At 43.5% G+C, this 27,307-nt stretch overlaps 1 protein-coding gene across 6 annotated transcripts; it reads left to right on the top strand.

Moving 5' to 3' along the window:
* Nucleotides 1-228: 228 nt before the first annotated feature.
* LOC101087418 (neuroblastoma breakpoint family member 6-like protein) lies at nucleotides 229-26,634 on the top strand. Of its 6 annotated transcripts, none has more exons than XM_019837757.3 (9): nucleotides 229-662; nucleotides 9,436-9,644; nucleotides 11,553-11,652; nucleotides 13,291-13,526; nucleotides 17,034-17,085; nucleotides 18,033-18,196; nucleotides 19,698-19,853; nucleotides 20,636-20,755; nucleotides 26,162-26,634. In XM_019837757.3, the coding sequence occupies exons 2-9, from the start codon at nucleotides 9,467-9,469 to the stop codon at nucleotides 26,170-26,172; spliced, it is 1,017 nt and encodes a 338-aa protein (XP_019693316.2). In that variant the 5' UTR covers nucleotides 229-662; nucleotides 9,436-9,466; the 3' UTR covers nucleotides 26,173-26,634. The 6 variants fall into 6 exon arrangements, with proteins under 6 accessions (XP_019693316.2, XP_019693318.2, XP_019693315.2 ...); XM_019837759.3 differs by lacking the exon at nucleotides 229-662 and adding an exon at nucleotides 8,898-9,059 and having other exon boundaries at nucleotides 19,749-19,853; XM_019837756.3 differs by lacking the exon at nucleotides 229-662 and adding an exon at nucleotides 8,898-9,059.
* Nucleotides 26,635-27,307: the final 673 nt, after the last annotated feature.

Below are 27,307 nucleotides of genomic sequence, written 5' to 3'. Positions count from 1 at the left end.
TCTCCTCCACGACGGTTCGGGAGCCTAACACTGGACAGGGCTGAAAGGGGAGACTGCCCTTCTCCTCCGCGTCCCTCCCTCCCGGGCGTCGGGGCAGCTCAGTCGGGCCGGGACGTTAGGGCCCGCGGGTGACGCCCGCGGGGCCGCGAGGGCAGCGGGGGCGGGGTCGCAAGTTCGCCGCGTGCGTCCGCGTGCACCGCGCAGCTGCGCGTCGCCCGCCCCAGACACTGAATCGACGCCGCGGTCGGGGGGCTCTTCCGCAGGCCGCACGCAAGGGTGCGGGGCGCGGCAGAGGGAGAGAGAGGGCGCGGCGCGCCGAGAGGGCCCGGCCTTGCCCCTGACCCTGGAGGCCGGGCCCGGAAAAGGCTAGTTTGACGGGCAGAGCCCAGAAAGCCTCAACGGCGGCCCAGCCCCGGGTCCCGAGGGTAAAGGCCCCAAACGCCGAAGTCCTAGTGGAGCGGGGGTCGCGAATGGCGTCATTCTCCCCGCCTGTGTCGGGAGAGTCGTTTGCCCGAATCAGCAAGCCGGTTGTGTGGCTCCGAGACGGCAATTAACAAAAGCAGCAGCAGGATTTTCGGACAAAGCGGGCGTGTGGCGTGAGGGGAAGGCCGGCGTCGAAGAGCACTCTGTGTGGGCCCTGAGCGTGCAGAGCAGCAGCCGAAGTAGGTGGAAAGTGCAGGGGCGGCGGGCTGGGAGGGACCCGAGTGCAGTCTAGGGGCACGGCGCCTGCCTCGAAAGCCGTCTCAGTCCGCGCCACTTCCGTTGCTGCGTCCCTTGTCTTTCGGAATCATTTGGGGGATGTTAGGGACCCCAGGGTCTAAGGCCGGGAGCCTCCCCTAGGCAACCTCGTCCACTCTTTGCTGAGGAAAAGAGTCGATGAAAACTGGCTTAAACAAACCAGGTGACTCCAAGAGCCTTCCTTTTCCAGAGTCTCCTCCAAAGCTCCAGAGCCAGTGATAGTCATGGCCTTCCCCCAAGTGCTGCTAATATGTAAGCATTAAAAATGAGCCACGTACCAAAAGTCTTACTTAGATGGGGCACCTGGGTGGCTCAGCCGGTTCAGCGTGGGAGTCTTGATTGTGACTTGGGTCCTAATCTCAGGGTTCACTGGAGTGAGTTCCCCTGGTGGTCTCTGTGCTGGCCGTGCCGAGCCTGCTTGGGATTCTCTTTCTCTTTCTCTGTTCGTCCCTTGCATTTGTGCGCGCTTTCTTTAAAATAGTAAATAAACATTGGAAAAAAAGGTCTTGCTTGGGGGAGTGTAAAATAAACATGATTTTCTTGTACAGGCTGCTCTCCACTTGGGGCTCATTCTTGTCCTTAATTTTGCCAGGACCACCGAAGTCTAGGGCCTACTCGCACAGAAAAGTCTGAGGCCCCTCTCTGTAGCTTCCCTCATGTCCATGCCAATTCCTCCACACAACCTTTCCTTGGGCTGCTAATGTCTCCCCAGCCACGAGGGTGTCTGCTGGGCCCCACAGCCTCTCTCCTTCCTGGACTTCCCATTTCTTGATAGTCACTCCATAGGGAGACACTGCTCAGTGGTCAGCCCAGCCCAAGATCCAGCATGCTAATCAGTGACCGGATGACACTATATTCCAGATATTTGCCAGCAGAAAAAAAGTAACAATGGCTTTGGTTTCAAGTATTCAAAAGGACCCACCATACTAACCTGTCCTTTCAAAGACAGAGCTCTAAAAAATCCCTTGTTTAGACCTCAGTGTGTTTTGCTCTGGAATTAACCTAAGGGGGTATAGTTGCCCTTTTTTCTTTTTAGCATTGCCTCCTGAGACCCTCAACCCTGTAATAACTTGTGCTGCTAGTGCAATAGATAATCCAACAGAGAGAACACTGGACACATAAAAGTGCAAGGAAAACCCTCCTTTGACTGGGAATGGAACCCAGACCTCCCGCATAGAAGGCCAGAATTCTACTAGTGAACCACTGATGCTTGTTTCACAATTGCTGGAGTAGGTCTAATCAGAAAGAGTGTCTGGAAGGACTTTGAAAAAGCAATTCTAAAATAGCTTTACACATCAGTTCTCTCTGGAAAACAGAGGTAGCATATAGAAAATACCTGTAGCAAAGGCTGTCCTGGGGGGATTTCTGTAAGGCAGCACTGTAAAGTAAAGTAATGGCACTCAAATCAAAATATCTGATTTGAAAGAGCCTAATTCTGGGGGTGGGGAGGAAATCTCTTTCCAAGTAGATTAATAGACTTCTAGAAAAGCATCAGAAAGTAGGTCACCTGGTTGGCTCAGTTGGTGGAGCATGTGATTCTTGGTCTTGGGATTGTGAGTTTGAGCTCCATGTTGGGTGTGGAGATTACTTAAAAATAAAATCTTAAAAAAAAAAAATCAGCTCTTGTGTCTGGTCCTTAAGCTAGTGTAGACCTAGGGAAAGTTAATTCCCTCCCTGGCTAAAGCTATCTCTTTGCCTTCTCATTGCTGAGTGCCTCCCAAACCCTTTCCTCCCATTTTTTCACGTTCTTCACCCAGTGAAGGTTCAGGAGGCTGGATCTTTGGGTATGTGCTGAGTTACTGAGGAAAATCTGGGTGGTAACTGAGTTCCTCACCTCTGAAGCTTCTTTTGAGTGTTTAGAGAAGACCAAGGATCAAATAACCCTGCTTTTAAGCTGTGAAGTTTTGCAGAGACCTATATAGGATGAATAAAAGTGAAAATTCCAAGATTTCTTTCCTTCATGACACCCTCTTGGCCAGAGAAGGTGGCCAGGGAAAAACAATTTGATGTTTCCTGTAGATGCTAAAATATTGTTTCTTCAACCAGTTTAAAAACTTTCCCCTCCCCTCTGTCTTTAAGAGTCATATTTTCACTTTTTTGCTTACAATTAGCCTGGTACAGATTGTACTGTTCTTAATATGTAGTCTTTTTCTGTCTAACACACTGCTGTAGCTGAAATTTACTTTTACATCCACTTTGAGGGGATTTGGATCCATTATAATTGGTTGTATTTAGTGTTGGTTGGAGATTGCTGAGGTTGTTTTCACTTCCACTACCTCTGTGTGATTTCTGTCCTTAATAATTTCTCCTTGCCTATTTTAACTGGTCTGTTTCGAAAGAATTTTGTTTTCCTATTGCATTTTTTGAAATTTCATGTCACTGATTAGTTCATGGATTTCATAGATCCCAGGTACAGAGGATAAAGCTAACTTTGTTCCTTAATTCAGGACACTTGATGGTGGGTGCCCTGAGCAATGAATGCCCTTTCCTCCTTGTTGTCTTTCATTATTTTTTTGGTTCATCCCACTCCCATCCCCCCCCCCCCCCCAGCACATACTCTAAGGAGTTTAGTATATGTCCTTTAATTCTAACTTCTCTTTGCATATTTAAATGTGTGTGTCTTTAAAAAAATATGTGGTCCTCTCTTTAGGGGGGATTGGCTTAGAACCACTTTAAATGTGGATTGGCTCATTCAAAATCCATTTCACCTTCCTTCTAGTTGAAGAGTTTAGAAAACTAAGAATCATACTTCTCAGACTTATTTGCAGGTTGGGTTCTGGGTAGAAATTATGTTCTACCGATTAGATGCACTCATGTGTTTTTGGCAAAAGTGAGGAGAGGCAATCTTCCTATTGCTGTTGCTGATGGCAAGCAAGGTTATGGAACCATGACTCTTTAGAGATACTCGTGGCTGGCAGCCTTATTCTCATGGCTAGTCACCAATTTAGAGTGTGTGTGAGGCAGTGGTATTGGCAGCAGTCAAAACTTCCTGACTCCTAGGCAGCAGGTAGGAAAGGCATTGAATTTCATGTACCAGTGCTTCCACCTGTGTTCTACTTTGCCAGCCCTTCCAAGGTGAAACCAATAGTTTTCTGATAACGTATTTCCTTTTAAATTTTTTTTTCAACGTTTATTTATTTTTGGGACAAAGAGAGACAGAGCATGAACGGGGGAGGGGCAGAGAGAGAGGGAGACACAGAATCGGAAACAGGCTCCAGGCTCCGAGCCATCAGCCCAGAGCCTGACGCGGGGCTCGAACTCACGGACCACGAGATTGTGACCTGGCTGAAGTCGGACACTTAACCGACTGCGCCACCCAGGCGCCCCTGATAACGTATTTCCTAAACTGAGCTCTGATTCAATAGGATTATTCCATAAATATTTTTTCTATTTCCTAATTCTTCCTATTAGCACTGTTTTCAATATTTAGTTCATCATATCCATCTGCCGCATAGAATACTGTGGCATGTCTCTACCATGTTTATTATCTATTCCCACATTTACAGACATCTAGTTTGTTCCCACCTCCTGGACACTACCAGCTAAAAAGATCTTTCCTATCCATGTCTCATCATGGAATCAGGCAACACTTTCTCTATGGTATACACAGAAGGGTAGGATGGCTGGAGAACACTTACATGTGTTCCAAATGGTGACACTAGTTTACTTCCCAAGTATAGAAAAATATACAGCAACACATATGGTGGCTGAAGACCAAGTTTGTGCTTTGTCTGAGTCTTACTCCTGGAAGATAAATTCCCAAAAGTTTGCACCACCCTAACATGTTGGTTCCCAATCATCAAGGTCCTGAAGGCATCTGGACCACACTGATCAAAGGAGTTAATCAACCAAGAGCAGTCCTCTCTCCCTTGGCCATTAGGACCATACTGACCCTGAGAGGTGATGGGAGAAGATTTGCAGGGCCCAACCTCCAGGGACAGGGTTCAGTTGAGGCAGTGGGCACTATACTTGTGTTAGCTTTGAAACATGGATTCATAATGAAAGAACCAAGCAGCCTCTGCCTGTGCTCAGAAATTAGGAAGTAACAACTCTGGTGTGCCTGACCTTCTGGCTTCTGAATTAATTCAAATCTGTTCTGTAGCAGCTGGAATAAAGACCACTAAAGATTCCTCTTAGGAAGTTCCTGGAGGAAATGTCCTAGAACTTGGTCTTAGAGGAATTCTTAGTAGTCATGTCTCCAAGGTGCCATTGGAGCATGGAGACCTTTGTTCAGGGGCAATTTTGGATTGCAGACGTCAGCTGGGAATTTCTAGCCTCTTTCAGTGTAGTTCTCTTCCAATTGGTTCTTTCCAGACCAACCTCCAAAAACAGAAGGGCTCTCAGTGTAGTTGGGAGCTATGGGGTCACTGAATCTTGAACCTGAACTATTGGGAATGTTATGAACTATGCAAGCAACCTTGAATTCAAACCATTGATAGTCCAGTGGCAGTAGTTGTGGCTTCATGTACCCAGGTTTGATTCCTGGCCAATGTGTGTGTTTGCTGTTGACCCTAACACAGTTCATTTGCTGCCCTTGCAGAGCATCTGTGGGACTCTCTTGTGCATGCAAGATTAGAACAGTAATCCTTTTTACTACCTCTGCTGGACTGTTTATTTTACTAAACAGGACTGTTTACTAGATTTGTAAATCTAGTCTACGCAGAGATCTAGCATCTAGAAGCTGTCAAACAACAACAAAAAGGGAACCTGGCAATTATTTTGGAATAAAAGATATTCAAGAGTTTGTCTAAACCATAGGTTGACAGCTTTGGGGGCCAAACTGTGATTCTGGAAGGATTAGAGCTTGGCCTGAAGTATAACAACCACTCCTCCAGGTTGTATCTTCCAAGATGGGAGGTTAAGTTCTGGTGTGTTTCTGTAGTGTAAAACATTTAGAAATAATATCCTTGCCACATTTGCCTACAACTCCAAGTGATCTAGAGAAAGTGTCATCATTTAACTTTGATTTGCATGCTGGGCCTCCGGCTGGCCACCTGGTAGCTTCTCACTATGCAGTAGGGATGCAGTAACTGAACCTCCAGGAAGGAGAGTAGCTCTAGGGTGGGCCAGATACCCCAATAATACTAAAGACGTTACAGGTCCAGGGAAGGGCAAGCCTTTTAGGCAGTAATCCATATATTGCTGACAGGAAGCTGTGAGGAGTGTGCTTGGGCCTTGTAGGCAGGTGAAATTCAGTCTAAATCAGGAGGCTGTGGCTTCCAATAAAGCCAGCTGCCCTGTGCTCAGCCCCCTCAGTGGTGCCATTTGGCTCCAGAGAGCCATAGCACATGCAAAAAAGGAGAAAAGGCTGAATGAAGCACTGGCAGTTATTCCTAAATCTAGACAGATATAGTAATGTGCAAGTACAAAGCAGAAAAGAAGGATGCACGGAGACAGTGAGAATCTGTCTGACTCTGTATAGCACATACTATAAATGTATTTTAAAAAATTATCAACTTGCGGGGGGCGGGGGGCGCCTGGGTGGCTTAGTCGGTTGAGCATCCGACTTTGGCTCGGGTCATGATCTGGCAGTTCATGGGTTCCAGCCCCGCATCGGGCTCTGTGCTCATAGCTCAGAGCCTGGAGCCTGCTTCAGATTCTGTGTCTCTCTCTCTCTCTTCCCCTCCTCTGCTTGCACTCTGTCTCTCTCTCTCTCTCTCAAAAATAAATAAGCATTAAAAACAATTTTTTTTAAATCATCAGCTTATGTTTGTAGGTAGCATTAATTATGAAGCTGTAGGACTGAGGATTTGGTTTCTGTGCCTGTGGCCCCTTCCATCTTCAAAGGCAGCAATGAAGAGTTTCTCCCTTGTTGAATCCCTGACAAGCTTTGAATCTCTCTGACCTCTAGACACAGATTTAAAGAGTTCATGTAATTATGTCAGTCCACCTGGATAAGAACCCCCAATTAAGGACAACTTAATTACATCTGCAAAATCTCTTTTGCCATATAACATAGCATAATTATGCAAATAGCAATCATAAGAAAGTTGGAATGACTAAACTAGTACCAGACAAAAAAGACAGGAGACTTTAAAACAAAAAATGCTAGGAGAGATAAAGAGTGACGTTTTATAATGATATAGAGCCTAATCCATCAGGAAGTTATACTACTAATAAAAACATTTGCCTCTAACAGAGTCCCAAAGTACAGGAAGCAAAAACTGACAGAATCAAGGGAGAAATAGGCAATTGAACAGTAATAGTTGGAGACCTCAATACCACACTTTCAATAATGGGTAGAAGATCCAGGCAGAAGACCAACAAGGAAATAGAAGATTTAAATAACATGACCTAACCGCCATCTATACAACACTCTACCCAATAACCACAGAATAATACAATTTCTCTCAACTGCACTTTGAACAGTCTCCAGGATCGACATGCACTAAGTCATAAGAGAAGCCTCAATACATTTAAAAGGACTGAAGTCACTTTGAGACATCTCACAAACCAAGACTATCACATAGCCTAGTTGCAAGTGGGCAAGTGGGATGGGTAGTCTGTCTGGTCTTCTTTCACTTGGTCATGAGTGTTCAGTGACACAGATGGAGGTGGCCATGGTCACGCATGTGTGGGCCACTAGCCTGGGAAAGCAAAGTAGCTAAAGGGAAGAGACGGATACTCCAGAGAAGTTTCTCTAGTGTCAGGCTCACAAAACCAGGAAGAAAATGATCTGTAGGAAATAAGGAGGTGTCAAAGGATCACTTTCTCTCTTACCTGTGTGGCTCTTTAAAACCTTAGCCTCAGGGCACCTGGGTGGCTCAGTAGGTTGAGCATAGGACTTTGGCTCAGGTCATGGTCTCTCAGTCTGTGAGTTGGAGCCCCGTGTCGGGCTCTGTGCTGACAGCTCAGAGCCTGGAGTCTGTTTTGGATTTTGTGTCTCCCTCTCTCTCTGACCCTTCCCCGTTCGTGCTGTCTGTCTCAAAAATAAATAAATGTTAATAAATAAATAAATAAATAAATAAATAAATAAATAAATAAATAAATAAAAATAAAACCTTAGCCTCTGTGTCACTAAATCTCATTGTACAGGAATGATGTGGACCACCAGTAACCACCATTGACCTATCACCTTGATTTTTACCATGCTCTGAGAATACAACCGCAAGTCAACAGATATGGGTCAACACAAACAATCAGTCAGTGTTCTACAAAAACGGCTCTGGACATGAAGAATAACATCAGTTTATAAGTCAGCCCAAGGTGGCCACAACATGCATTCAAAGACATATACAAAAACTCTTTCAGTGACTTTGACAAGTGGGAAAGATACCCTGTGGAGCTAGAATGAAATTCATAAGTGACAATCCCAAAATATGTATATAGAGTGGTTCCTGGGTGGCTCAGTTGTCTGACTCTTGGTTTCGGCTCAGGTCATGATCTTATGGTTTGTGAGTTCAAGCCCCTCAATGGGCTCTGTGCTGACAGCACGGAGCCTGCTTGGGATTCTGTCTCCCTGTTTTTCTGCCCCTCCCCTGCTTGCTCCCTATTTCTCTCTCTTTCAAAAATAATTTTTAAAAACCCAACAAAATAGGTATATTAAGATTATGACACAAAGCAATCCATACATACAGGAAGAGGGTGGAGCTAGGAAGAAGGATGTCAAACTTGACTTCAAGTTTAATGCAAAGCCAATAAGCTTCCTCAGTGAAGGAAAAGAAGCAAACATAAGCCTGTGGCAAGAAGAAAATTCAGATACAGGATAGAAATCCTTATAAATTAATTATTCACACATTGAGTTATACTCAGAAATTTTTCCTATAATATTAAACCGGTGTGGAATAAAACTAGAGAAGCAAAAAGAACACCAAGACTATCTAAAAGTTTTAAATTTTTCATGAAGGAAAAGTGAAGTGACTTCAGGACAGTCCTTAAGATAATGAAAGATTTTGGGAAAATATTGATTCCTTCATATTTTCTGTGCACTTACAAGAATAAACAATGAAAAATATCCTTAAATTTTAGAAAGAGCTAAGTCTGTGGTATCAGTACATGGCCACACAAATACTGAAAATGGCTGCTGGGTGGTGGTCCCCACTGGTGGTGACCTTCAGAACAGACCAGGTGATCTTATATATCAGTATGGCCTCAGCAATTGGAAGACTGGGGCTCCTAAGATTCCATGACACTCCCTACTTTCCAGTTCTGTTATTGTGACTCCAGACAGTTGCCCGGCAGGCTGGATGCTTCCTCTGGCACTCTTATCAGAGCCTAAGCTGTGCATGGTAGCCTTGGCTCTGAGCTCTGCTATCTTATGCCTTATTTTTGTGGTCGAGAATTCTTAGAGTTGTGGAATGCTGACAGAGTTTAGCCCCAAAGTAAGTATGAATTACATCTGCATACTTTAGCGTGTTAAGTCCATTTTTCCCCTTAATGAAACTTTGAGGTATAATTTACATACTATAAAACTCACCTATTAGAGTTGTACAGTACAATGATTTCTAAGAAAATTTTTAAAGTTTATTTTGAGAAGAAGGGGCAGAGAGAGAAGGAGAGAGAGAATCTCAAGCAGGCTCTGCACTGCAGGGCTTGAACTCAACAAACTGTGAGATCATGACCGGAGCTAAAACTAAGAGTTGGATGTTTAACCAACTGAGCCACCCAGGTCTGCGTGTAGTAATTTACCAGCAGTGCAACTGTCACCATAACCTATTCACTTGTTTATGATTATTTGTTTGGGCTTCTGCTTCCTAGGTTCTGGCTCTACTTCTGCCACAGCTGCAGCATGGCAGAATCTCTCACCACTTTCTCTGATCCGAGGACAGAAATGAGCATCCTGGAAACCAACCAGTACTTGCGCTCCCAGCTGGCAAAAACCAAACAGAGCTTCCGAGACCTCACAGAGAAATTCCTCACATCCAAGGCTACTGCTTACTCCCTGGCCAATCAGCTGCAGAAATACAGTAAGCCCAGTGTGGTCACAGTCACCAGAGTGACTGCCCATCTTCCCTCTGAGAAACTAAACACTCCCCAAACTTTATTCTTCTCTCTCCATCAAAATAAATCTCATCCTGACTATACTCCTGGAAAAGTAGAAGTGGATATGTTACTCTCAATTTGCAGAAGATGGAAACACTGAGGCACAAAGGAATGAAGTTTATAGTGAGAGGGTAGGAAGGCATAGAGGCTAAACTGTGGGTTCAGGCATTAAACTGTCTTTTCTCTCTCAGGAACATGTATCAGACTCTATAAACATATAGTAACACTGTTGGCTTAAATATCTCAGGATTCAGTTCCAACTTTTTCTAAGTACCCGTTTGCAAAGCACTGTGCTAGCCATACTAGCGTAATAGTGTAATAGCATACCCTCCCTGTCTTATGGGAGCTTAAAGCTGTTTCCCACTCAACCAGATACCTGGAGATGAGAACATCAATAGCAAACACCGAGGGAAGTTCTGATGCCTGGAGCCAGATTCTTTTCCCACGTAAGTTCCAGGAAGCCGCCCCTTACACTCTGTGAGATTGAACGTATTTCCAGGAAAATCAGAGACTCTATAACACCTTTTTGATCTCTCCCTTGAATATGAACTTTGCAGACAACAAGCTGGTCCAGGATCTGGGCTTTGAGATGCAGGGCCAAAATGAGAATGAGGCTAAGTGGTGAGGCCTCCAGTCCAGCAGACCAGGTCTGTGTAGGAGCTGGCCCTTCCCTCTCCATGCTCAGCTTTCACATTTGGAAATCCTTGGACAGTCTCACACGTGTTTGTCATAGGGTTGGGGGGTAGCAGTGGGAAGCTGTAGTGGCTGAAGGAAACATGATGGAAGTGAGGACACATGAGAGACAGGAACAGTAGAGGAGGATGCTTGCTGACATTGAAGTTGAGTTTGCTTTCAAATTCCTACAATTTTTCAGTAAATCAGTAGAGGATGAAATTTGCTTATCCAACTTACATGGAGAAAAAAATTTAAAAAAAGCCTACTTATTAAAGAAGAAAAAGATGAGCTTTGGGGTGTGGAAGAATAAAGGGCTTTTTTTCTACATCACTTATTATAAAATCACAATTGTAGGACAAATATTTTGGAGCTAGTAAAGAGATCTTGCCCTAGATCTTAGTGTAAAGATAATACAGTACAGTGATTATGAGCATGTACCCTGGGGCCAGACTTCTGGGTCCAAATCCAAGTTATCCTTTTTGTGCCTCAGTTTTCTCACCTGTGATGGTAGTAAGAATATTTGCCTTTGCAGTTAGTTGTGATGATTACATGATAATTCTCAAAAACCTAGGACAGTGCAATGGCAAGCACCGTGTATTCTCTCCCTCTAACCTAACACAACACCTGTTTGCATTTGAACATACGTCTTTCAGATTTTTTCCCCTCCATATACATTTTACACCCTTGTATCCAGATAAACTTTTAAATTTTTGAACTATTGAGGGAATTATTGAAACTCTCAACGTGGGAGAACCATCAGTCCGACAATCTTCGGAGACATCCTAAACACAGGAAATCACTACTTCATGCCCCAGGTTAATGGTTTATTTCAGAGGCTACCAAGCTTGGTAAAATGGCCCAAGATTTGGAGTCAGACCTCAGGGGATGTGAATTCCTCAGGGATTGTCTCATTCCAGTTGAATCCAGTTGAGCAAGTTACCTGCCCATGAGCTTCTCTTTCCCCATATCTAAGATGGGGAGCAATCAAATGCCATGTAGCCTGGGAGATTGAGGAATGAAATGTGGAAATCCCAGCAGAGAGCCTGGTAATGGGGTTACATTTGTCCTTGGGGTGGACCCTGCCTCCTCGTGTGAAGGCAGTGACCAGAGCAGCGTGTCCAGCTTTCCACTGAGGCAGGTGTGTCTGTTTTTTTCAGAGAGTGAAGAGCACAAAGCCCTCATTGAATCTGTGCTAGAGGAGGGAGCGAGGTTTGAGGGAGCGCTGGTAGAGAAGAGGAGCCCGGCTGCAAGGCTGGGGTAAGGAGATGCCTGTGCGGGAGGGTGTGAATTACGGTCTTAAGTGGGCCTTGCGGGCTGCTAGTATAGAGAGCGCATGTGCAAGGAGAAGGGCAGGAGAGTACCTGGCAGGCACAGAACCAGACAAAGACAACCGGCGGGGTTGTGAGAATGGGTGGGAGAACAGTCTGGTCTCTGGGGTTCTCTCTTAAATAGCATAAGAATAAAATGGAGACAGATGCCTGGGATGGAATACTAGCAATGTGGCTTCCAGCTGGGTGGCCTTGTGCAAATTCACTCAGCTTTCCTGCATTTCAGTTACCTCAGCTACCTCACCTGCAAAATAAAAATACCAACGGTATCTACCTCAGAGGGTTATGAAGATGAGACACATGATTACAGGTTAAAACCATGTCCTATGCATATGAAGCTCTCAACAAATATTTTCTGTAATCATTATACTTTTATTTTTTACGGGAGTGGTAGTTGTCATTAATGGACTAACATTTTCTACCATGAGAGAGATTTTCCCAAGTTTTCCAAAGTGCCTTTTTCATGATAAAAATGTTTCTCCTTCTCAACTTTGATTTTTTTTCTAAGTCCCATACTATGTGGAGTACTAACTGGTAGGGCTGTTGGGCAGATAGATAATCAAGCAGTCTGGGAAAATGAATTATTAATGTGCTGAGGACTAGCCTTGTCCATCCTCAGATTGTTTCAAATATAGGGGAGATTGTGGGATTCCAGATGTCTTTTAACCCTTTGTTGAAAGGGAATCTGAGAAGCTCAAATGTATAAAACTTCCTAAAGCAGAGATACTTGATTGAAGAAGGCATAGGTCTGGAGCCTCTGTTGCTCCCTAGTCTATGCCTTCACCAACTCTGACACTTTTTAAGAGCTCTATGGAATAGAATTTGAAAGACAATCTGTAGAATATAATTTAGTAGACAGCAGGGAGGAGATTCAGGCATCAGATGAGGTAGACCTAAATATCTAGTCCAGCTTTAGGATTATGTGGTTCTAAGTATTAACCGAATGCCTACTTGTGTGTGTACACTCTGTTGGGTACTGTAAGTTGGGTACTACATGGCACTGTCTCTAGCCTCGCAGAGCTCACACTTTTAGATTGGAATCTGTGCATAATATTTGTATAATAATTAGAAAATGGTGAAAACCCACTTAGAGTGATGTAATTGTTACTCAGAACTTTATTTACTCTTAAGTGCCTCCTTACTGATTATTACTCCTTTTCACGTCACTCAAAAGAATGTTATCCTTCTTGACCTTTACATTGATTTTCCTTTTCATCCTTTGAATTGACACCACACGTACCCATCCAACACTTCCGTATCTGGTTTGTGCGTGTTGCGTGCAACTTTCTGTATAATGCTAGATAGTATATATTCCATGGAAATGGATGTGGGCTGAATTGAGGAACTAAAGGGGCATCTTTTCAAAGCAAAGCTAATAAAACAACAAACAAACCCAATGCTGTTTCCTCATTCCCTCTGCCACAGGCAGGCCAAGTCACATGACTTGTATAAGAATTCAAGTTGGGGAATTCCTTAGGGGCATTCTAAGAGATGTCTCTGTTGAAACTCCCACAACCTATCGTTCACTACATGCACTGTTATATTTTACTTTTCTTTCCTACCTTAGGAAACATGATACCCTAATTCAGGCTCACGCCCGAGAACTGACCCACTTACGACAGAAGATACGAGAAGGGAAAGGTGTCTGTTCTCTTTTCATTCAGCATACGAAGAGCATAGTCAAGTCTTTTGAGGGCCTCCTCAGGAGTGCTGACATTCCCTACTACCAGGGACAGAGATTCTGTGAGCAGCTGGCCCAAGGAAGCCAGCTGGCAGAGAGCCTTGCCAGCAAACTCATCACTGGTAAGTTGGCTTACGGGTTCTGGAGACCCTTAGCTCCTCCCAAGGTACTAGCCTCACATAAGTCTCCATGCTTCCACATGACTCTAAGAGTGACATTTTAGCCAGTTGTCCAGCTGTTTTGTGTCCTCAGCCTATTGATAGTGATGCTATTAGGTAGAACTACCTAGGGGCACTCACCTGGGCCCAAGGTGAGCCCCCACAGACATTTCTTTCTTTTAAGGATAATTGATTTACACTGAATTGGCCCACTGTAGTGTCAGTTCTGTGAGCTTTGAGAAATCCATACAGTGCTGTAAGCACTGCCACGATCAAGATGTAGAGCAGTCCCATCACCACTCACAGTTCCTTTGTGCCTCTGTGTAGTCAGCCATTGTGCCCAACCCCAGTTACTGGCAATCACTGGATCTGTTTTCTGTCCCTACAGATTTTCCATCTCCAGAATGTATCAGTAGTTGGTTTCCTTTTTTACTGTTAAGTACTGTGCCGTTATACGGATGTACCACTTTTATTTATCCATTCATCCACTGAAGAACATTTGGATTATTTCCAGTCTGGGGCTATTATGAATAATAGCTCTAAAGATTCACCTGCAGGTTTTGGTGTGAAAATATGTGGGGTTTTTTTAATGTTTGTTTCTTTATCTTGAGAGAGAATGAGTGGGGGAGAGGGGCAGAGGGAGAGGTAGGGACAGAGAGAGAGAGAGAGAATCCCAAGCACAGAGTGTGGAGCCTCACTTGGGGCTCGATTCCATGACTGTGAGATCATAACCTGAGCAGAAACCAAGAATTGGACACTTAACCAACTGAGCCACCCAGGAGCCCCTCACTTCACTTGGGTAAATATCTAGGAGTAGGATTGCTGGGTCATGTGGTAAATGCACGTTTAACCTAGAAGAAACTGCTACACTGGTTTCCAATGTGGCTATACCATTTCAGATCCCATTGGCAATGTGTAAAAGTTACAGCTGTTCCCCAATATTAACTTTTGATATTTTCAGGTTGTTGTTCTTTTGCTTTTTGTCTTTTTAGCAATTGTAATAAGTGTGGGGAGGGCATAGCATTGTGGTTTAAAACAGATTTTTCTTTTAATGTTTATTCATTTTTCTTGAGAGACAGAGCACAAGTGGGAGTGGGGCAGAGAGAGAGGGAGACACAGAATCTGAAGCAGGCTCCAGGCTCTGAGTTGTCAGCACAGAGCCTGATGCGGGGCTCGAACTCATGAACCGTGAGATCATGATCTGAGCCAATGTCAGATACTTAACCGACCGAGCCACCCAGGCAATGGTGACTAATAATGATGACTAATGGTGACTAATAATGATGACTAATAATTTTGAGGTTCTTTTCATATGCCTGTTGACTCTCCTTGTATCTTTGGTGAACCAAGTATTCATATTTTGTCATTTAAAATTGATTTGTTTGTTTTATTATTATCAAGTCTTGAGGGTTCTTTGCATTTCTGGATACAGGTACTTTATGAGATATTTAACTTGCAAATATTTTCTCCCAGTTTTTGGCTTATCTTTTCATTCTCCTAACGTATCTTTCAGAAAGCAGAATTTCTTAATTTTATGAAGTACAACTTATGGATCATGCTTTTGTAGTTATATCTAAGAACACTCTACCTAAAAATAAGGTTCTTTGCTTTTCCATATAAATTTTACAATCAGCTTGCCATTATCTGTAAACAACAACAAACTCCTTCTGGGATTTTGAGTCACATTGCTTTCAATCTATGAAAAGTTTGAGAAGAATTGATATTCTTATTAATATTGAGTTTTCTAATGATCATAGTACCTTATCAGGTTGAGGAAGTTCCCTTTCTGTTTTTGTTTCTTTTATTCATATTTGAATGAACAAACGAATCTTTTTTTATTTTATGATAGTAACTGCTGACAACAGAGGAAAAAAATTATGTCTCCTAATGCAAACATGAGTAGGCATGGTCCAGCCAAGAAATGTTTCCAACTTATTTGAGGAAGTTCCTTTTTATTCCTTATTTTCTGAGTAGATGTTTAATTCTGTCAAATGATTTTTATTCATTAGTGAAATGATAATGTTTTTATTATGTTGAGTACTTTTATAGGGTCCTCTGGATGTTTTGAATATTGTATTGTAAGACCCTGGGTCCTGTTAAAATCTTCTGGAATTGTTTTTTTAGCAGGCAATCAACCCCATTAGGTTCAGACCAAATTCTGCCTCACCTTCTACAGGTAGTATCCAATGTCAAATCAGTGTTCATTGCCTTTGATATGCTGTTTCAGTCAGTCTAGCAAATACATTCCTTAGGTTTCTTCTGGACTAGTTGCTGGTTTGTGTGGTAATTCAGTTTTCTCATCCTTTGCCATGATTCCTTGGGTGTATTCCACACATATTCTGGGGATGAGCCCTGGGACTTTTATCAGCTCATAGACAGTTTTCCAGACTCTCTTCTCTCTGGTATTTCTCCCATACTTTCCAGTTTCCCAGGGTCCCTTTTCCCAGTTCCTCTGTTCAGAAAGAGTGAGTTCTCTCAGAGATTTCTCTTCTCACAGTGTTTTGCTTTTCTTTCTTTCTTTTCTTTTCTTTTTTTTTTTTTTTTAAGTTTATTTATTCTGAGAGACAGAGAGTGCACAAGGGCCGGGGAGGGGCAGAGAGAGAGAGAAAGAGAGAGAGAGAATCCCAAGCAGGCTCTGCACTGTCAGCATGGAGCCTGACTCTGGGGGACAGGGGTAGGGAGGGTGGGAGGGTGGTCTGGAACCCACGAACCATGAGATCATGCCCTGAGCCAAAGTCAAGAGTCAGAGATGCTTTAACTGACTGAGCCACCCAGATGCCCCCTCACTGTATTGCAGTTCTGAATGACTGGGGCTACTTTAAGAGCAAGGAGGCAAGAAAATTGAGAAATAGAAAATAAGAGGGGGCACTTTTCACACTTTTCAGGCAAGAGATCCCGGTTTCCTAGTTCTTTTGATCAGAGAGCTAGATTCTCTTTTGTGGTTTAAGGTTTAGGCAGTTCTGCAACTGGGCTGGTCTCTAAGCTGGGTCAGGAAAGAGGAAAAAGAAAAAAAGAGAAGTTTCTCTTCATGTTCTCCACTCGCTGACATGCACAGGTGCCTTTGTCCAGTCATTGGGTTGGAAGGGTTAGGTGGTTTCTCCAGAAGTTTTTGCTCCTTAGAGACTGCAGTAAGTTCTTTATGAAAGCCTAATAGGACACACAACCGCAGTTTAGCCATCTGCTATGGGGCAAAAATGAACGTTACAACTGGAGAAGTCCAGAAGGCAACTGAACAAGTATTCCAAGCACTGGTGAAAAGCAGACATTTTAAACTTTTTGCCTTGACTTGGTAGCAGATGCCATGGTGATTATTCACCACACCAGGATACAGTCCTAAGCCTTCTCTGCCAGAGCATTCTAAACAAACATGTAGAGTATTACGTCCCTGATCATATAGGCCCTAATATTTGTAATGTGTGAAATGGGATCTGCTCAATTTCTGACTAGCTGTTTCTGTTTTTTGGTTCTCAGAAAATCACAATGATAAGAAGGATGAAGATAGACAGGAGCCACTGGCACCCAGGTAACTGAAGGACAAAAGGGCTGATAATGGAATGGTGAAGTATAGGGAAGATTCCAGAAGCAAGTGACCAAGAGGCCAAAGTCCCAGATCTGGGGGAAAAAAACCAAAACCACTAATTGTACCTATTTCATTCATTCATCATATAGTGATGTGTCCTTTTATTTTTTTTAATTTATTTTTAATGTTTATTTATTTTTGAGAGAGAGAGAGAGAGAGAGAGAGAGCAAGCAGGGGAGGGGCAGAGAGAGAGGGAGACACAGAATCCAAAGCAGGCTCCAGACTCTGAGCTGTCAGCACAGAGCCAGACATGAGGCTCGGGCTCACACACCGTGAGATCATGACCTGAGCTGAAATCAGACGCTTAACCAACTGAGCCACTCAGGTGCCCCAATGATGTGCCCTTTTAAACAATGTTGTCTGTTCATGGTAAGTTCTTGTATTGGTTACCATTTCTTAGTAATTCATCAAGTTTTGTTAGCTAAAGTCAGTCTAACATAAAGATAAACTAGCCAGAGATCCCTGGTGTCTGTGTTCTAAAAACGTGTATGGTAAAAAAAAAAAAAAAAAAAAAATCAAAGTGAGACATTGTCTCAGGAGCCAGCATTCAGTGGACGACTTCCTACGATAGTAAACAAAATTTGTCCGCAGCATTTTAAAACCAATATTCTAGGTCTCTGTGTGTCATAAGTGCCTTTTAGAATAGTTGAGTCTACTTCCTCATCCACATGTTATGAGGTCAGTACACTGAGCACCTGCTGCCCCCTTCTATCCCAGTTCTAGGCTCATGAACCCATCAAAGTGGATTGCTATGCTTTCTCTCTCATCCAGATGGCCTCTTTGCTTTTTGGTGTGGCTTCCAGGAGCTTCAGACGGGACCAGCTGCGAAGCTGTGGTTCCAGGTTGCCGCAGTTTAATCTCCTGTCTTACCTCCCTGCCATCCTCCCCAGGCTCAGCAGGGGGCTCCAGGAGGAAGAAGTGAATGAAGCCCTGGAAGCCTCACTAGATGAACAGTATTTGACTCATTCCAGTTGCCATGACTCTCACCAGCTTCCCCGCAGCAGTTCCTTCCTGCTTGACATGCAGGAAGCCAGCTCTGCTGTGGAAGTCACCAGTGAGTACTTCCATTATAAAGAGAATAAAGGAACACAAGACTGGAGAATAAAGCTCCAATAGTTTCTACATGCTTACCACCTTGGTTTAGGCTGAGTGAGACCATCTAGTAGGCAGGCCCTAAAGATTAACCTTGAAAAAGCTATCAGGCTGGACGTGCAGCTCGGACTAAGTTTCAAATACAGGTCCTTGGTGGGTCAGGTAATTTGTTGCATTGTTCGTGGTCCACACCTCATCTCAGTCACTCTGTCCCCCACTGGCATCTGCAAGCTAATGGAGTCTAGGCAAGCCAGATTGGAGAATGGAGAGATGATGGTGGACTGTGTGCCACTATTTCAGCATGTGCACAGAATCTAACAGACCTCCTCTAAGACGAAGCAACTTACCTTTCTGGGAATGTTCTTGCTGATTATAGTTCCTGAAGAGTGTCCCTTAAGCTTTTCTAGCTGAGAAATACTGGCAGCGCTGCCCATATTTTTGGAGGTACGGTTATCATGATTGCAGTCCCCATCTCCCCTCAGATGGCTTGCTTCCTCATAAGGTTCCATCTTAGTACCAGAGCATCAAGTGGTTTCCCTAAAGACAAGGCTCAGCTCTTGGCAACCCTTGGGTAAGTGGCCAGGGTTCCCATCCTATGTGTAGCACCATTTTTAAATAATGTCTGTGGGTTTAGTCTCTGTACTGTAATCTAATCTAAAACCAACAGCCAGCCTATCTACTGAAGAAAAGGCTGGGTCTAGCAGCCATGCCACAAGCATGCCCCTTTTCTAAAAAAGCCCCACCTAGCCAGTGTAGCTCCTCCAGGCATGTAAGAGCCCCTCGGGATAGCGGCCTCATGGGTGTGTGTAGATTAAAGCCTCAACCTTCATTTCCTTCCCCCCCCCTTTTTTTTTTTGACTATTTGACTTTCCTTTGGGGATAAAAGTTTGGATTATTAGAGAACTATATGTCTTATGTCTTCTTGTAGGCATGAGAAAGAGACTATATTAATTCACTCACTGTTAACTGAGTTTTTTAATAGTGATATAAGCCATGTCAGGCTTTGTCTTTTTGCCAGTGGTGGGTGCCTTTTCTTACTCAGGCAATCCCCTTACAAAGGCTTCCTCATTCCCATTTCACTTTGAGATGTAGTGGGAGGTTGTCTTCTATTAATGACGTTCAGACACAAATCATGTGGGAGAGATATTTAGTAGAGACATTCCTTAGTACCCAAAAGTCTTATATAAGAGGGGCCACACCTTTCCCAGTACTAGATAAGCCCTACTCTGAGGGCTGATTCCATATTTTACCACCTTATATCAACCTCCTTTATACTTCCCATATCCTTGTATGGGAGGTGGCCCTGTGGAGTTTGCTTAGCACTGGGTCATGCTTTGTTTGAAGGCCTGCAGGCTCCTACAGGAGGTTCCCAGGTATTTCCTGATGAAAGCGGAAGTTGGCAGAAGAATGGTGCAAGGCAGGGATCTTGCTGAGAGGCCCTTGGCCACCCCATTAGTGATAAGGATTCTCCATCTTCTACCTCATTCCCTGTCCTGGTGGAATGGCTGCAGAAGATGAGATCCAGAACCTGTACCAGCACCTGAGGGAAATTCTTTTCATCAATGCCTGCCTTCAAGAAAAGCTGGAACATCATCTCAGCATTTCTGACCAAGGAAACGGTAGGGGAGGCCCAAGTCTGTCTGCTTCTGGCAATATGTATCTTTCTAAGGACTTGTAATGTGTTGCAGGGCTTCACAGGTTTCAAGAACTTGACATGCTTTATACTTCACTTATTCTTACAAATGGCCCAACTAAGGAGAATAGGGCAGGTATTAACATTCCTACTTTTTAGATGAGTAAATAGGCTCAGATAGAGGTTTGCCCCAAGACTGAGCTGTCCCTCCATCTTAAGAGTTATCTGACCTCCAAAAGCCTTCTTGTGACTCCTAAGCTGTACACTTTCTGCTGCTCTTCTCCTCTTGTGCAGTCATTCAGTAGAACCCAGGTTGCTGAGCACCTCATTCAGCAGAGTAAGGGTCTCTGCTGCTGTCATCCTTACCCCCCTCCCTAATGTCTTGGTTACTCTTCATTGTTCTCAAGGTTGTTCTTCTACACACATCTTTCTCTTACATTGCACTCACGCAGAGGCCATCATTTCCCAGTCTCAGGCTGGGCCAGAACAGTGACTGGGCCTCTTTCCATATCAAAGGAGCAACTATTTAATGAGAAAAGTCTCCTTCATAATTTCAGCCGTTGGGTGTGATAATACAAATGAATGAGCTGGCATTTGTTCAGGGCCTGGTGAAAATTAAGCATCTGCCCCATAATGCTGAAGTTCCAACCTTTGAGTCCCCAGAGGTTTCTCCTGGGCTGAGACAGAAGGGGAAAAGGAATTGCAGAAAGCATTATCTTAAGCAAATGTGTGGAACTTGCCTAAACTGCTAATTATTTCCTGCAATAGGATATACTTCTGACTTCTACAGGGAGAGCTTGGACTCCCTTGCCCAGCTGTACAATGAAAACAGAGATATCAGGAAAGAAAGTCTGAGCCTTCTGGCTCACCTGAATCGTATTTCCAGAGGTAAGTGGTCAAAAACCACAAGAGGAGGTCACTCTCAGAGCTTTCTTTTCTCGTGCCTTACCCAGCTATAGAAACAAAAGATGATGGGGAGGCCACAGCTACCCAAAGCCTCTTGACTCATAATTCTCATAGTTTTTCTCAATATAGTGAGGGCTACCTCCTAGATGCTCCCTCTACAGGTCCCCAGACTCTAGGCTCCAGGAATGAATAGCTCTGGGAAATTCACCTTTCAGGTACAAACCACACCTCACTAATGCAAGGCTTAGAAGAAAAGAACAGTCCTCAGAGGTGAGAAGACATAAGAGAATACTTATTTTGATTGAGTAAAATTTGCCAAAATTAGATAAACTCTGTCTTAGAATGCTGAAAGAGCAAGGAAACAGAATTTAGATTCTAAGTCAGTAGTCTTTGAGGAAGTATGAGGACCAGAAAGGTGCCATAAGCCTAAAAGAGCAAAACCCCAATTTTCAAACTGATGATAATAAAAGTACTAAAAAATTGAAATAAGTATAGCTCATATTGGTAATAAAAGACAAACTTGTATTTTGTATAAAGAAAATAAAATATTGGTGCAAAATACAAACTATCTATTGCACTCAAACAATAATATTCCAGTCACCTTATGGTTTCCAACTCTTACCATTGAGGAGAAAAGCATAACCAAACCAAATTACCTTCAGATTGACAAAAATATTTACAAATCTGCAAAATACCTTCAGCCTATCCCCTATACACCAGGGTCAGTATTTTTTGAGTTTTTGCTGTGTGCAATGCCCACCTCAGTAGATATCCCTGCCAAATCTATTAGGGGCCAGTTTAGGTCACCTAAGATTCCTTTTACCTTTTCATGCCTGTGCTGCTTTTTTCCAAGGACTCTTCTGAATAGGATTGTCCTCGGATTACTAGAACCACTTGGCTGATGACTTAGAGAACTGGAAGGACCTGGGAGTTTCTCTCAATCCCACAGCACCCATTGACCCTACCTGTAAATCATTTACCCATGATTGACAGGTCCAGGCATAGGAAAGCCTAGCTACTTGACATGAGGGGGCCTTTGTGGTGAATTAGCTTTGGAAAAAGGAAATGCAGAGGCGAGGTTTGTAAAAGGCCCAGGTAGATAAACAGAAGGAAACTTTTCCCTTGGAAATCCAATTGAGAAAGAGAGAGATTCACCTGAGACCATAAGAAGGAAGATTAAAATCTTTAGGTCCAATGGGAAAGAAGCCATGGTAGGACAACTAGAGAGAAACAAAGAGAACCATGGGAAATAGGGCAGGTCTCCTAAGTAGCTTTAAATCACGTTGTCATTATAAGAACCTGGTTTTGCCTAACACAAATGCCTAGCTACCATACTAGAGATTCTGATTAAAATGGTTTCATGTGTGTTTGGGATATTAGTTTTCAAAAGCTCCTAGGTGATTCAAATACGTGGCTACCAAAGGGAAGGACCGTCAGTCTACCACGGTCACCCAATACAGAAGTATCCCAGATGTACAGTTTCTTAGGAAAGCCGAACACTAGTCATTGATGGGATTTGCAAATTCCTCTCTCAACAGGCTTGTTTGTATAGCATGGAAAAAAGAGAAGAGGTAGATATATAGATTAGACCTGTAACCAGTCTATCTAGAGCAGTTTCTCGGATTTTTCTGATCACAAGACACAATAAAAAACAATTCTTTGTGATCCAGTGTCATGTTAAAAAAAAAAAAAAGCCCTTACTGTATGTAATGGGTCTTATCTAGTATTTTCCTTCCTGATTCTTTAAAGTCTGTAGTAAAGTCTACAGTGTTGACTTGACAACCTACTAATGGTTACCAGTTGCAATTTGAAAAATTTTGCTTTTGATTAGTCTTTTCATTAAGCAAAATCCTAAAAGAGAGTACTGGGGGGGAATTTTTCCTCTACCTACTTAGGTTTGAATGGTCCAGGGACCTTGAATTAACTAACAATAGATAAACATGAGAAAAGACAAGGTTCAGTTACACATGCATGTGGTAATTGCTTAGTAATTAATAATTCCCAGAACACCCAGAGGTAGAAATTTATGTACCAATTTAACAAAGGGCTTCACTGGAAAGGTATGGAAAACTCTATTGAACTTTTTGAATTTTTTTTTTCAACGTTTATTTATTTTTTGGGGGACAGAGAGAGACAGAGCATGAACGGGGGAGGGGCAGAGAGAGAGGGAGGGAGACACAGAATCGGAAACAGGCTCCAGGCTCTGAGCCATCAGCCCAGAGCCCGACGCGGGGCTGGAACTCACGGACCGGGAGATCGTCGGACACTTAACCGACTGCGCCACCCAGGCGCCCCTCTATTGAACTTTTTGATTCTCTTGGTAATGGACAGTCTCCATGGCCGCTGAATTCCCAGGAAACTCCCTTGGAAGTAGGGTTTCATGTGGCACCTGTATTTTTGGTATGTTCTGCTCTAGTCAGATAAAGGAAAATCAGATAAGATTTGAGGGGTTTTTTTAGTGGTTTTGTTTGTTTGTTTGTTTGTTTTGAGAGAGAGAGGGCGCATGCACGTGTGCGCAAGCGGGGGAGGGGCAGAGAAAGAGGGAGACAAAGGACCTGAAGTGGGCTTTGCAATGACAGCAGAGAGCCTGATGTGGAGCTCTGAATACAGAATACAGAGTGTAGGGACGTACCTGGGTGGCTCAGTCAGTTGGGCGTCCAGCTTTAGCTCAGGTCATGATCTCACAATTTGTGAGTTTGAGCCCCACGTCTGGCTCTGTGCTGACAGCTTGAAGCCTGGAGCCTGCTTTGGATTCTGTCTCTCTCAAAAATAAATAACCATTTTTAAAAAATTAGAAAAAAAGAAAATACGGAGTATAAATGGCTCAGTCCAAGGTTTAACTTTGCTCTTTATTTGCTAATTTTCCCTTTTCTCTTTCTGATTTCTTTCTTTCTCTCTAGTCTCTTTACAAGAATACTTAAATGAAACTTTCTATAAAGCCTTATTCCTGTCCTAAACATGGTACTCAATAGACTGTAGAGCCTGTTACCTTTTTCCAGATTGGAGCCTTTCTTCTCCCTTTTCTTAAATTTAGAGATTTAGTGAAAAGGCTTGAGGCATGGATTTTAGCCTCAGGTCTTTCATTTATAGGTCCTGTGGCTTTAGCTAATACTAATAGCTAAAGTAGTTAGCTATTTCCTCAATGGCCAGAGGTAGAAGTTACCTACTAGGAGATAGCACCAGATTCCACAGGTTAGGGGTTTAGTCCTGTGCGACTGCACTCCTCTGACCCCCACTCCAGATGCTAGTAGCAAATCCAGGTTGTCACCTGTACATCTGACTGACTAGAAATCAGAGTTGACTGAGAACCCCCTCCTAGGGTTTAATTTGCTACAGTGGCTCACAGGACTTAGAGAAATATTTTACTTACTAGATTACTGGTTTATTTTATGTTTTTCAAATTATTTATTTAAGTAATCTCTGTGCTCAGTGTGGGGCTCAAACTCATGACCCCGAGATCAAGAGTTACGTGCTCTACGGACTGAGCCAACCAGGCGCTCTGATTACTGGTTTAAAAGTACTGGGGTTCAGGGCGCCTGGGTGGTGCAGTTGGTTAAGCGTCCGACTTCAGCCAGGTCACGATCTCGCGGTCTGTAAGTTCGAGCCCTGCATCAGGCTCTGGGCTGATGGCTCAGAGCCTGGAGCCTGTTTCCGATTCTGTGTCTCCCTCTCTCTCTGCCCCTCGCCCATTCATGCTCTGTCTCTCTCTCCCCCAAAAATAAATAAACGTTGAAAAAAAAATTAAAAAAAAAGTACTGGGGTTCAATACTTTTTGAGTATTGGGGTTTGGAGTATTGGGGTTCAGAGCCAATGGCCAACAAAGAATTCTTGAGACCTCTCCAGTGCAAAAAGGTGATTTTATTAAAGCACGAGGACAGGACCAGAGGAGCTGCACTGGGACTGTGAAGAGCAACTGGTTATTACTTGGGAGTTGGGGAAGGTAAAAACAAGGAAAGTTTCCAAAAGGACTTTCATATGTTTTTTTAATTTTTTTTATTTTTTAATGTTTATTTTTGAGAGAGAGACAGAACACGAGTGGGGCAGGGGCAGACAGGGGGAGACACAGAATCCAAAGCAGGCTCCAGGCTCTGAGCAGAGCCTGATGTAGGACTTGAACTCATGAACTGTGAGATCATGACCTGAGCTGAAGTCTGACGCTGAACTGACTGAGCCACCCAGGCACCCCAGAAAGGACTTTCATGTGCTAAAGAAGACTCACAGGAACTTGGAGCCCTAGCTGTTGTCAAGCTAAGGTTATTTTCCCTCTAGCAAAGCATTAACATTAAGACAGTAGGGAGTTCCTGGAGGAGTGTCACACTCTGCCAGCCTCAAGTATTTATCAGTGGGCTGCAGGTATAAGGAAATTTAATTTTATTTATACTTCTTTCTACCTTTGTTTCCCACATCAGATATAACTCAGGAAGCACGTGGCAGGGCTTGGGGAAAGGGTGCAGACCTTCCATTCTATCTCTGGGAGCTTCACTCTCCTAGCACCCCTATGTGTTCACCAGCCTACAAGCTCTCTAAATCCCCATCCTTTTGGGTTTTTAATGGAGGCTTCGTAACAGAGGCATGATTGATTAAATCCTTGGCTGTTGATGGTTGAACTCCATCTTTAGCCCCTCTCTCATCCCCAGAGGTCAGGGGGGATGAGACAACCCTCCTGTCACATGGTCGGTTCCCTTGGTAATCAACCTCCATCCTTCTGGCACTTTCTAAAGGTCGCCGTATTAATATATCAAAAGACTAATTCCAAGCGGTTTAGGAGTTCTGCCAGAAACTGAGACAAAGACCAAATTTACATTTCTTATTATAAACCACAGTATTACAGATGGTGTCTGAGGACCCTGCACATTCTGGGACTCTTCCTTTCGCACCGCCCTCCTATTTAAAAAAAAAAAAAAAGACATGTATTTAGGAGCAAGATTTCCATGCAAAATAACCTCTCATTTGTAGAACTGACTGCTTCTGACGGTACATATTTGAAGCAAGGCACATCTTTTGGAAGGTGTGAAAGGTCTTCATTTTTCTCCAGAAGAGTAGAATGGAGAGTAAACTGATCCTGAGGGGGGAGGTGGTATGGATCTGGCTAACCCACTGGCAGCAGCATTGAGTGGGGCTCTCAGCACTATGAGGCGGTGGGGCCTTGTGTTCCACGTCACAGGGCAGTGGTTTATATCGGAATACTTGTCCTAGTTTGTCCTAGAACACTAGTCTGCTAGTACAACTCTTTCCAGACTGTAGTTTCCGACCATGGCTTCTCCACCAACTGCATTCAGGTTGCACATGGCCTCTTTTCTTCCTTAGCTGTCACTTCAGCCTCTGGTATCAGCAGAACCAATAGAAGATTCTCATTTTAACTTAGCTTTTTCCCCCCTTCTGTTTCAGGTAAGAACTAGGAGTGGAAATATGAAAAGTTCTTATTTCAACAAAGCTCAGTCATGAACATCATTCCCCCATTGATGAGAAAAACTAAAACAACAAAACAGTGAAAGCCCCAAATCTGAAAGCGAGAGGACTCCACCTCTAAGAATCAGATTTCTCAGCCACTTTGGGTTTTTACTCCCAACGGATAGTTTCCAGAAATCACAGCCCTTCAGCCTGCAAATTTGATAACTACGTAAGAGACACCAATACCTAGATTCACAGATAATCTCGAGATGCCCTAATCCTCTCCTCTCCCCACCCCCATTCTGTGGACAACTGGAGTCAGCAGCAGCTGGAAGAAAATGTGAAGGATTTGGGTCAAGAGTAAGTCAGAATGACGTTGCAGACTATTCATCAGCTCTTCTGCACATGGCCATTTTCCTTGAAAGATGAAGATTCAGAAATCTCAGAGAATAGAATTTATTTTATATACATTCTGTTGCCTGTCATTTTTTTTTAACAAATCAAAATCACAAAACTGTCTCCAGCTAAAAGGAAACTCAGTATGTCCACTATATTTACATCCCAGAGTGATATCAACAAAGTCCAGGTGCATCACTTCATTCCAAAATTAAATGTTATTGAGGGGCGCCTGGCTGGCTCAGTCCAAAGAGTGTACGATTCTTGATTTTGGGGTCCTGAGTTCGAGCACCCTGTTGGGTGTGTAGAGGTTACTTAAAATATTAAAAATTTAAAGGTTATTGAGTACCTGGTGTTAGGTACAAAAACTACATCGTGTTTCACACTCTGGGAACTGAGATAACTCAGGCAAAAATTCTGCCTTCACAGGCATCTGTAAAGTCTGTAAGTAGAGCAGCAGTCTCACATGCCTAATTGTTGGGGACCCAAAGAAACGATGGTATAATCTCTGCCAGAGAAGGATCCTGAGAGTTTGCTGTTCACCCTTATATTTCCCGTACAGGTCTAGCAGAAGTTCCATCCTAGAGGTCTCTGTTTAGAATACACAGGGAGAAACAGAGTATCTACATGGAACTGGTAGGTTTCAGATAACTCCGCTCTCATTTGGGCTTTTGTTTGTTTTTCCTGAAAAATTCCTTATATTTGAAAATAAGTACCCATTGACTTGTCTTTTGCAAGCAGCTATAA

The sequence above is a fragment of the Felis catus genome, chromosome C1 (assembly GCF_018350175.1).
Source record: "Felis catus isolate Fca126 chromosome C1, F.catus_Fca126_mat1.0, whole genome shotgun sequence".
Lineage (NCBI taxonomy): Eukaryota > Metazoa > Chordata > Mammalia > Carnivora > Felidae > Felis > Felis catus.
Note: the sequence above shows the minus strand (reverse complement) of the source record. Positions and strands in the feature narration are given on the sequence as shown.

Coding starts and splice junctions, on each gene's coding strand:
- LOC101087418 (XM_019837757.3), top strand. CDS start 9,467: ATGGCAGAATCTCTCACCACTTTCTCTGATCCGAGGACAGAAATGAGC. Junction 9,645..11,552: donor CAATCAGCTGCAGAAATACA/GTAAGCCCAGTG, acceptor TGTTTTTTTCAG/AGAGTGAAGAGCACAAAGCC. Junction 11,653..13,290: donor AGCCCGGCTGCAAGGCTGGG/GTAAGGAGATGC, acceptor TTCCTACCTTAG/GAAACATGATACCCTAATTC.